The 12,255-nt window shown below is 37.2% G+C and overlaps 1 protein-coding gene across 1 annotated transcript; it reads left to right on the forward strand.

Moving 5' to 3' along the window:
• Positions 1–1,989: 1,989 nt before the first annotated feature.
• On the forward strand, positions 1,990–11,895 carry proser2 (proline and serine rich 2). The gene is made up of 4 exons (XM_084407195.1): positions 1,990–2,056; positions 3,076–3,261; positions 7,993–8,230; positions 10,057–11,895. The coding sequence occupies exons 2-4, from the start codon at positions 3,193–3,195 to the stop codon at positions 11,388–11,390; spliced, it is 1,641 nt and encodes a 546-aa protein (XP_084263321.1). The 5' UTR covers positions 1,990–2,056; positions 3,076–3,192; the 3' UTR covers positions 11,391–11,895.
• The last annotated feature ends 360 nt before the right edge of the window (positions 11,896–12,255 follow it).

Here is a 12,255-nt window from a genome sequence, read left to right on the forward strand (position 1 = left end):
ATTATCATATTTGATACTCACAGATTTGACTGATATATTATGTATGGATAATGAAGTAAACCTGAGGGTTGATCTTGAAATATCACTGATGATATGACAGTTATTCTTGTGTTTCCTTGAGGAGAGCCTGAGGACGACAGACCGTGACGGGACGCTTTGATTGATTGGTTCTGTTCTGTTGTTTTGTAGATCAGCTAACTCAGTTTTGTGTCAGAGTTACACAGACAGACATCGGCTTTAATGATGGAAATCCTCTCCTGGGACAGGTAATGATTTCAAGGTCATTTATTTATTTGACAAGTAATCTTGTATTGGTTTGTTTTTTTACTGGCCATGAAAGTTTAGCAATTTTAGATACCAGAGAAAATTCACAATTGTCTCTTCCAATTTTGATACCACAGCTAAAACTACTAGCCTAACTAATATACATTTAAAACATTATTAAAGGACAGGTAAACAGTCAGTAATAAAATAAGAACAAATAATCAAATTACAATCAAAAGCATAAATAAATACAATGTAACAAAGACACAAATGAAACAAACAGTGCTCTTCAGGTCGGTCTGACGGTAGTTATTCAGGGTACAGAAATTGAATAAAGCAAGAAGATTAATCAATTTGACATCACTATGCAAAATATAATTTAATATTTATTCACTGTTTTATTAAATTATATTTTTGGGGGTAAATAAAATGACCTGGATATGAGATTCACATTAATATTTGTCCATGATATAAACAATTATTATTTGTAATATAATTTATATGTACACTACCGGTCAAAAGTTTGGGGTCAGTAAGATTTCTAATGTTTTTAAAAGAAGTCTCTTCTGCTCACCAAGGCTGCGTTTATTTGATTAAAAATACAAACAAAAACAGTCATATTGTGACATATTATTCTAATTTAAATCAGCTGTGTATATAAAGTAAAGTGTAATTTATTCCTGTGATCAAAGCTGAATTTTCAGCATCATTACTCCAGTCTTCAGTGTCACATGATCCTTCAGAAATCATTCTAATATGATGATTTGATGCTCAAGAAACATTTATGATTATTATCAGCGTTGAAAACAGTTATTTACATTTTTATTTCATGATGCTATGATGAATAGAAAGTTCAAAAGAACAGCATTTATCTGAAACCTAAAGCTTTTGTAACATTAAACACCACCGTTCAGGAGTTTGGGGTCAGTAAGAATTATATTTTTATTTTTGGGGGGAAATAAATCAAATAAATCAATACTTTTATTCATCAAGGATGAGTTAAACTGATCAAAAGCTACAGTAAAGACATTTATAATGTTAGAAAATATTCTATTTTAAATAAATGCTGTTCTTTTGAACTTTCTATTCATCAAAGAATTTAGAAAAAAAATGTACACAAGTTTTCAACATTGATAATAATAATGAATGTTTGAGCATAAAATCATATTAGAGTGATTTCTGAAGGATCGTGTGACACTGAAGACTGGAGTAATGATGCTGAACATTCAGCTTTGATCACAGGAATAAATTACAGTTTAAAATATATTAAAATAGAAAACAGTCATTTTAAATTGTCATAATATTTCACAATATTACTGTTTTAAATTTTTTTTTTTTTTTTTTTTTATCAAATAAATGCAGCCTTGGTGAGCTTCTTTTAAAAACATTAAAAAAATCTTACTGACCCCAAACTTTTGAACGGTAGTGTATATTAAAATTGTATTCACAAACAACAATAGAAGGCTCCTGCCACAAGAGGGCGCGCCAACCACATAAATACGGGTACAAACATTACAGTACACAGATTTAATCTTATAAAAACAAACATTTCCCTGCCCAAACCCCGCCTAGTGTTTATCAATTATGAAAGTCTCTGAAACGTTTGCTTAGAAAATAAGTAGAAACTCCGTGTTCGTCATCACGAGCGCGCGCTCCCGTAGAACCTGATGAGCCAGTTCACGCGCACAGACTCATTTAAAACGCATCCACTCTCAGCGTACAGACACAGAACTGGAGTGGCACACGGTTTATTCGTTTAACTTGCGCTGGTCAGATGTTTCAGGATGTTTTGGTAAGTTAAACTGTTTCCCCCACCCTCTTAAAAGTCTTTTACTCATTTTAGACTCTTGAGTGTTTGGGCGCATCTTATTCAATACGGACCGATAATTATTATTTCACCGCGAAGAAATATATTCTAATATGTTTTCTTCATTATTATTTACATGACAGTGAAGTCAATTTGAAACCTACGTATCTCACAGTAGTATTTATTGTACAGAGTTTAACTTGAGATTTTGATTACTGTACGTTAATTAGAACCGCATGGAACGTGTTTATCATTAAATAAGTCATAACGCTTAAAAAAAAAGAAAACTAACAAACTAAAAAACTTAATCGTCCTAAAAAACGATACATTGTGTAACAGAATTATGTCAAAATGTAACATTTTTTGTTTATTTACTTCGTGATTCACAAGAAAAGTTACTTAACCAATTACACTATTACTTTTAGTCAGTAATTTAACAACAACCAATTCTAAGAACGTTTTGCGAACATTCCTATTAAACTATGAAAACGTTATTTCTGAATGTTCTTTGAACATTTCCAGCGTCCAGTTGTTTAAAACGTTTAATGGAACTTTCAGTTTTATCACTTTACAAACGCTATATAGGAACGTTAATTTTGAACGTTCTCTCAACGTTCTGAAACGAGTCATTACAGACCAGATAACTCCTAACAAACGTTCTGTTTATGTTACTGGAAGAACGTTTGTTCATAACTTTAAGAGAACATTGCCGTTCCTGGCATGTTTATTTGTTTGCATCACTATCGTGTACAAGTAAATATATTGAGATTCTATTAATTATATTGAGATATTATATTGAATATTAATTATATATTGAGATTTTAGTAATTATCTAGCATTGGATGTTACTCATAACGCTAGTAAAGCTGTGTGATTGTGTTTTTGTGGTGTGTGAAGAGCTGTAGTCAGACCTCAGGAGATCTGTGTGAGCAAACACACTATTCCTCAGTGATCTGAGAACAGCAATCAGGACTGATTTTAACGATGTGTTTTGTGTGTTCCAGGAGCATCATGTGAAACAAGTCACTCGGGTACGTGGAAATGTTCAGACCATTTCACACGACCCTTGACCTTTTCCACTCAACCTTTTTTTCACAAGACGCGGTGCCCTGGATGCCGTGATGGATGTTCACATGCACAACAGTCGGGCGCTTCACTACGGCCTGAACGATGGTCCGAAAGGCTTCTCTGTGAGTATTAAAACACTTACTTCCAGGACAGACAATAACGTGTATTGTTTAAGCCGATAATAATGACTACAGCTAAGCCAAGCCCCACCTTATTGATGATTAAAATAGATTTATGAAACAGCAAAAGGAAATGAAGCCACGCGTTCACACTCACTGATTGATGCAGAGAAACCAGTTCCTTCAGTTCAAGCATGACAGTCATTGAGTTTCAGTTCTCAGACAGGTGTGGTGTGTGTGTGTGTGTGTGTGTGTGTGTGTGTGTGTGTTACTCACTGCATCAGTCTTGAGCGCTGAACTCTCTCAGAGGAATGTGATTCTGTAGTACAGACAGGAATGTAGTCGAGCAGCGTGTGAAACAGTAGCATGACATGATCTGGACAAAACCAGCAGGTTCTGGATGGCACAGTCATTCTCAGATTGTTTTCTGATAAGTATCACTACTATTCAGAGCTCGATTAATCATTTAAAGATCGCGATCTCGAACACCTACTCAATCTCATTCCTAAATGATTCGGCTCTGTCTATTTAGTGCGATCACAGTGATTCGGCTCTGTGTTCTGATACAGAGAGAGTTGTGATGTACAGTATGAAACAGCTTCACTAACCGTCTTTTCAACCACGCAGTATCATTATTTCTGTGTTATAATAATTCAAATTATCACAGAAATACTGCCATAAAAGTTTATAGTTCGAATATAAACACTGATGTCGACAGTAGTGATGAAAATAGAGCAAATCACCTTTTGAAAGTAACTTGATGCTTCAAATAAAGATTGTATCAAGATACAGGAACACCAGTACATCGTTATACCAGTGGGTGCGACAAGTGACTTAAATGTCGTTGAATTGTTCAAGAGATTTGTTTAAAAATGCTGATTTATCCAGGAATGAAACAAGTCTCTATGAGTGAGTCATTGAATCATTCAAGAGATTCGTTTAAAAACGCTGATTTATCCACTAATGAATCAAGTGAAGTCTCTATGAGTGAGTCATTGAATCATTCAAAAGATTTGTTCAAAAAGTCCATTCATCTAGTAATGAAACAAGTTAAGTTGAGTGAGTCATTGAATCATTCAAGAGATTCGTTTAAAAATGCTGATTTATCCACTAATGAATCAAGTGAAGTCTCTATGAGTGAGTCATTGAATCATTCAAGAGATTCGTTTAAAAACGCTGATTTATCCACTAATGAATCAAGTGAAGTCTCTATGAGTGAGTCATTGAATTATTCAAAAGATTTGTTCAAAAAGTCCATTCATCTAGTAATGAAACAAGTTAAGTTGAGTGAGTCATTGAATCATTCAAGAGATTTGTTCAAAAAGTCCATTCATCTAGTAATGAAACAAGTTAAGTTGAGTGAGTCATTGAATCATTCAAGAGATTCGTTTAAAAATGCTGATTTATCAACTAATGAATCAAGTGAAGTCTCTATGAGTGAGTCATTGAATCATTCAAGAGATTCGTTTAAAAACGCTGATTTATCCACTAATGAATCAAGTGAAGTCTCTATGAGTGAGTCATTGAATTATTCAAAAGATTTGTTCAAAAAGTCCATTCATCTAGTAATGAAACAAGTTAAGTTGAGTGAGTCATTGAATCATTCAAGAGATTCGTTTAAAAATGCTGATTTATCCACTAATGAATCAAGTGAAGTCTCTATGAGTGAGTCATTGAATCATTCGAGAGATTCGTTCAAAAACGTCCACTCATCTAGTAATGAAACAAGTTAAGTTGAGTGAGTCATTGAATCATTCAAGAGATTCGTTTAAAAATGCTGATTTATCCACTAATGAATCAAGTGAAGTCTCTATGAGTGAGTCATTGAATCATTCAAGAGATTCGTTTAAAAACGCTGATTTATCCACTAATGAATCAAGTGAAGTCTCTATGAGTGAGTCATTGAATTATTCAAAAGATTTGTTCAAAAAGTCCATTCATCTAGTAATGAAACAAGTTAAGTTGAGTGAGTCATTGAATCATTCAAGAGATTTGTTTAAAAATGCTGATTTATCCACTAATGAATCAAGTGAAGTCTCTATGAGTGAGTCATTGAATCATTCGAGAGATTCGTTCAAAAACGCTGATTTATCCACTAATGAATCAAGTGAAGTCTCTATGAGTGAGTCATTGAATCATTCGAGAGATTCGTTCAAAAATGCTGATTTATCCACTAATGAATCAAGTGAAGTCTCTATGAGTGAGTCATTGAATCATTCGAGAGATTCGTTCAAAAACGCTGATTTATCCACTAATGAATCAAGTGAAGTCTCTATGAGTGAGTCATTGAATCATTCGAGAGATTCGTTCAAAAACGCTGATTTATCCACTAATGAATCAAGTCTCTATGAGTGAGTCATTGAATTATTCAAAAGATTTGTTCAAAAAGTCCATTCATCTAGTAATGAAACAAGTTAAGTTGAGTGAGTCATTGAATCATTCAAGAGATTTGTTTAAAAATGCTGATTTATCCACTAATGAATCAAGTGAAGTCTCTATGAGTGAGTCATTGAATCATTCGAGAGATTCGTTCAAAAACGCTGATTTATCCACTAATGAATCAAGTGAAGTCTCTATGAGTGAGTCATTGAATCATTCGAGAGATTCGTTCAAAAATGCTGATTTATCCACTAATGAATCAAGTGAAGTCTCTATGAGTGAGTCATTGAATCATTCGAGAGATTCGTTCAAAAACGCTGATTTATCCACTAATGAAACAAGTGAAGTGTGAGTGAGTCATTGAATCATTCTTTCGACGCGTTAATTTTTTTATTGAATTTTGTCTGAACTTCTAGTAAATTACATGTTATTGTTTAGTTGTCCATTCAGAACCTTTTGATAATCATGATCTCAACTTAAAAAAAAAAAATCAGATTATCCAGAATTGTGCAGCTCTACTATTATTAAAGCTCAAACCCCAAAGTATGTGTCCATTTGACATGAATGATTCCTAAAATCATGTGTGTTTTAAGAAGAGATGCACTGTTACTAAATTATTACTCTTAAAGGGTTAGTTCACCCAAAAATGAAAATTGTGTCAGTAATTACTCTCCCTCATGTTGTTCCAACCCCGTAAGACTTTCATTCATCTTCACAACACAAATGAAGATATTTTTGATGAAATCTGAAATCTGGCTCACTCCTCCATAGACTTCTATGTTATCGATATCTGCCGGCCCAGAAAAGTTAGTAAAGACATCGTTAAAATAGTCCAAGTGACTACAGTGGCTCAACCGTAAGTTTATCAAGCGACGAGAATACTTTTTGCTGCTTTCTTGAGCATATTAGAGTGATTTGTGAAGGATCATGTGACACTGAAGACTGGAGTAATGATGCTGAAAATTCAGCTTTGATCACAGGAATAAAATGAGCTGTTTTCTATGCGAATATATAGTAAAAATGTAGTTTAAATTCTAATAATGTGTCACTATTTTTACTGTATTTCTGATCAAATAAACGCACCCTTGGCGAGCAGAACATTGTCCAAAACATTAAAAATCTAGGTGTAAAAGTATGAGTCGAATTCAGTTTTATTTTTAAATGATCTCAGATTTGAATTCAGATATTTAAGTTTTCACTATCCTATGTTTATATGCCACAAACAGTTCTTTCTTCTCCTCTCTTTCACACAATCATTTCCTCATGACATCATTGTGCAAACTACACAATGTACTATTACTACAAACTACAGACAAGAGTGGAAAAGCCGGTCCTGCTTCTGTTGTTCTCTGAAACCCTAATGGCACAAACCAAAGCCAGCCCTCAAAAGTGATGCAATATGTGTGTGTGAGCTGCCTGGACATCACTTACAGTGGGGCTGTTCAGGGTGAAGGGTGTGTACGCCGGTGGTGAACAAGCAGCCCACTGTTCACACACACACACACACACACACCTGTGAGCGGAGCTGCTTTCTACATGAGTAGAGTCTGTGTTCTGCTGTTTGAGCAGGGAGAGGCTGACAGTGGATTGATCTCTGGAGGTCACACAGCACATGCGTCGTTAGATCAGCCTTTAGTTCGATGGTCCACTTTAGACATTCGACTACATAAGTAACTTGTGGAACCACTAGGGGTGTAACGAGACCCTCATGTCACGATACTGAACTCACGATACAATATTATCGCGATACTCCAAGACATGTGATAAAAGGGTAAAAAAAAAGTTTTACTTTTGACTAAAATGCTAAATTTGATGTTACATTGTGTGTGTAAATTGGGGATATTCTGGATATCTAATTTGATTTTATCAATAAATTCCACTAGAAACAAACCTTGTTGTATTATTTTAATTTAATACTGTGAAGCTGCTTTGATACAATCTGTATTGTGAAAAGCGCTATACAAATATACTTGACTTGACTTGACTTGACTTAAATGAATAGTCTTGGACACCAGAATAACAACATTCATGATTCTGAAGCTGAAAATACTGAATTATTGTAGATGAATATGTTTCACTGACTAGATATATTTAAAATAATGTATAGGCCACTTTTACTGGTAACATCAGACATTTGGCATCATCAGGACCCACAAATTCAACATTATATATAGTAGTTTAATGTAGTTCTGACACTAAAACTCTGAAAACTTGAATTTTTTTCCTCACACAGTAATTTTTATCCACGATACATATTGTTGCCTTTTTGTATTGCGATATATTGTGACACCACTATAAACTACGTGTCAACTAGCAGTCATTAGAGGTTTTCATTAACTTTCCCTCTCTCTCTAGGAAGATGATCTGCAGTTCCTCAGTCTCGAGGAAAGGGAGTGTATCCTGTTCTTTGAGGAGACCATCGGCTCCCTGGAGGAGGACGATGAGAGGATGGGACACAGGCTTGCGGTGGAGCGTCCGACCTCACACACACAAACGCCACGACATCACAGCCCTGTAGATCATGACATCATTGACCTGGTCCACCCTACACCCGATCCCAACAAACATAAAGACACGCTGCCCTTCACGCCAGGTACCCGAAAACAACACACATCCCCCCATCTTACTGACCGAACCACTTACAAATGAAACAGTGACTCAATGTAAACCACAGAAAAACATTCAAATTCTGATCTTAATCATAGATATATTTTTTCCGCATTGAAGCAGGGTGACAATCGTTAATGAAAACTATAAAAAACACTTAATTGATATAAAGCTAAAATAAAATATAAATGTGAAACTTCTAACTTGTAACAAAGTTTAGAAGTGTTGCCTTTGCAATAAACTGAAATGTTTAAAGCAACAACATGGAACTTTTCCTCTGCGGTCGCCCTACAGGTTGGAAGCGGAATTGTCCATTACCGCTGTCGTAAAATGATTTACGCTTACTGTCAACGCATTCTCATCCCCATTCCCCAAATCGTCACTTTCAAACATTCTTCAATATCCGACGCACAAAGCACCCTTAGCGTCAATATGAGACGCTTCGGTTATGGGTAGGTTTAGGTCTGTGGTAGGGTTATGCGTCTCATATGGACGCTAAAGGGTGCTTTGTGCGTCAGATATTGAAGAAATTTTGAAAGCGTCAGTATATGACGACTTGGGATGAGAACGGGCAGTTACTGTATATGAAGCATGCAGGTTTTTTTCATATGGGCAATGATAATATTATTAATCTTCCTCCTTTCATAATTTATACATGTTTAGTAGACTAAACATTTTAACTCAAACATTTGCGATTTGCATGTCGATTGCAATGCTCAAATCTGAACGAGAATGATAGCGATAGCATCATCTAAAACTAGCATGTTAGTGTTTACTAGCTACCAGATTGATAATTCGCTCATCTACTAACGTTAGCTGATTCATGAAGATAAATGGAGGACCAGATAGTTTCCGTAACGTAGCCAGGCAGACAACAGATTAGAAAAACTAAAGATAGTATGCAAGCAATTTACTTACTAGTTCAACAGCATGACGGCCAAGTCAGCATCGGTCTGACGATAAGCTCACGCCAGCGAGCAAACGCTCGACCAATATTGATCCTCGTCCTGCCTTTCAGTTTATCACTCTCCCTTTTCCTCTTCCGACTCTACTCCGACAAAACCTTGGACTTCTTACGTTTCGCTGCTGCTTCAGCCATGACGAAAACAAACGCGCTGGTTGGCCTGTCACGGCCGAATTTGAGGAAGTGATTGGCGAAGTGACGTATGCCGTAAAGCAGTCGAATTTTGTAGTTCTTTTTGAGCTCTGGTTACTACCCGCACCCCGAAGTTACATAGTGCCAGTAAAAGCGATACAGACCCCGTCAGGCTTTGGCAGACGTCTCATTCAACCTATTGTAAGTCGATGTACCATCACAAGGGTCTTGGAAATATATTATGAAGGTTGAAAAACTACATGTTGTTACTATAAGTTGAAGCACCAAAAATAAATTAAACCTAAATACAGGGTTCGTAAATTACTTATAATCAATGAAATATCCCTAAATGTCATGGAACTTATAAACTTTATTCTTCATTGCAAATCTAGTTCTTTCCAACTGCAGATAATGAATGACATCTCTTAACCAAACCGAGTGATTTGGTGTGTGTTTTTTTTTCTCAGTTAAGAAGGATCACGATTGGCTCTTTTAAATTAAATGTTGTTGTCAGAATAAAAGCATTTGTTCTTGTACTACAGTAGTCAACATTTGAAGTGGATCAAAACCTTCTTTCATCAAAGTTATACATGAATTTTGAACAACACCCGTTCTTGTCTTAGGACAACTTTGATAAACTTTTTTTGATCCACTTCAAATGTCGACTATTGTATTTGAGATTCATTACTCAATTGTGAATGTGTTTTCTTCGTCAGATTTCCAAGAGCTGAGAGCAGCCCCGGATACTCATCACGAGGTAAAGGCGAAACGAGACCCACCACAAGAAGTTGGACACCATCCGCCTTCAGCTTCATCAATAATCGCCAACAAGATTGTCGAGCACGAGAGCGTCCCGTCCGCTTCACAGCTTCTCCCGCGCAGGTGCAGTCTGGAGTTGCCACAAAACCCCTCGGTCAAACACGGCCCTCCTATTCACGCCAAACCCACGCATCTCCCTGACAGCATTAGCATGTTGCTGGGCAGCCGCGAACACATTCCCCATTCAATCGCCACCGAAGCCGTGAGCATGCAGGAGCGCCGGGCACTAAAGCTCTCGAACCTCTCCGGTTCAGCGCACCCTCTGGACGGCGGAGAGCCGCCATGCGTTCGCCAGCTTCCCACGCGAAGCATATCGTTTCGAGATCCCGCGCCGGACAAATCTAGGATGGAGGCGCTTTCGAAACTCGGACTTGCTCAGAGGCGATCGCAATCCATCATGCACGTTTCTCCCAGGGAGACCGAAGGCATTAAAACCACCACCACATTCAAAACTAGCTCACCAGCTAACGCTAGTGCTGATGTTCGCGCAACGGACACTACAGACCACTGCCAAACCAGGCGACCGCAATCCATCATGCACGCTTCTCCAAGGGAGACCAAAAGTGCAAAAACCACCACCACATTCAAAACTAGCATTCCAGCAAACACTAGTCAGACCGAAAGCGCGAAAACCACCACCACATTCAAAACTAGCTTACCAGCAAACGCTAGTCCTGACGCCCGCGCTATGGACACCACAGACCACTGCCAAACCAAATCAAGCCCTGCACCAATTTTGACGAGCGCCGAAGTCACGCATAGTGATTTTAATAGCTATGGCGGCAAGAGCATAACGTTGAACCCCTCAATGTCCTTTAGGACTGAGCCTGTCTCAAGTTCGTTACCCAAAACAGAGGCTTCGGAGGTCCACCTCAACAACTTCGGCGGCAGATCAAGAGTCATGAGTACACCTGAGCCTGTCCACGGAGCCCGATCCAGAACCTTCTTCCCGGTGAAAGAGGACAACTCGAGTTCGAACAGGACTGTGAAGGAAGACTTACCCAAGAGGAATGCGTCGCTCTGTGAAAACAGATCCAATGCTAATCCGCCCATCGCGGCTCCAAGACCCCTGCGTCACCCGAGTCCACTGAGTCCCACCGGGTCACGGCCCTTGCCAAAGCCATCCTTCCGTGCTCAGGGAATAACGGTCCAGTTTTCTGGGAGAGGAGCCACAGATGAGGCCAGGCGTAACGCGCTACGCAAGCTAGGACTGCTGAGGGACTCGTCTTAAACGCTCACATGATGCCTTCTGAACTTATAATTCAACCAGTGCTGGGTAAAGTTAGCCTGCTACTGAACGCATTTTACATGACGAAATTGTAGTTGGTAACGTAACCTATTTAGATCATATAATCGGACTACTTTTAGATTACTATTGACCTAACTTGTTAAACACTTAGATTTGAATAAGATAATCTTATACCATATTATACCACATTTGTCCCATTACCTAATGTTAGGATTTCCCAAACCAGGGTTCGTGAAGGAATGTCAGGGAGTATCTAAGTTAATGAAAAATGAATAGTTAGTCTACAAGTTAAATTAAAGACTTTTAAAACAAACTAAAACACTTTATAATGATGCAATACTTTCTTTACTTGCATGTCATGTGACCATTATAACGACATCAGAGAAACATGAACATGCAAATGTTAAATTATTGACTTAATTATGAACTTCTTAAAATCTCAGGGCGACTTCAAGCAAATATATTACATCAAAGAGGATTGACTGACAAAAAAAATAATAAATTATGTTCGTCAGGAGTTGTAATGTTGAGAAAATACCCCTCAAAAGTGAAATTATTTCTGTAAATCAAATTCTGAGAATCAATTTTAAAAGCAACTGTAGTCTGATTACGAGCTTTTTAAAACATAAATCTAATTACATGCATTTCATTTTTGGTAATTTAATTAGGTAATCTACATGTAATCAGTTACTACCCAGCACTGACTTAAACTAATCGTGTGTGTGTGTATTATATATAAATATATATATATATATATACACACACACACACACACACACACACACACAAACAAACAAACAATATTGGCATTACCTTGTTTGCAAGATGTCCAGTGTTCAGAAGGTCA

Source organism: Rutilus rutilus, assembly GCF_951802725.1.
Source record: "Rutilus rutilus genome assembly, chromosome: 4".
Taxonomy (NCBI): domain Eukaryota; kingdom Metazoa; phylum Chordata; class Actinopteri; order Cypriniformes; family Leuciscidae; genus Rutilus; species Rutilus rutilus.

Coding starts and splice junctions, on each gene's coding strand:
- proser2 (XM_084407195.1), top strand. CDS start 3,193: ATGGATGTTCACATGCACAACAGTCGGGCGCTTCACTACGGCCTGAAC. Junction 3,262..7,992: donor ATGGTCCGAAAGGCTTCTCT/GTGAGTATTAAA, acceptor CTCTCTCTCTAG/GAAGATGATCTGCAGTTCCT. Junction 8,231..10,056: donor CACGCTGCCCTTCACGCCAG/GTACCCGAAAAC, acceptor TTTCTTCGTCAG/ATTTCCAAGAGCTGAGAGCA.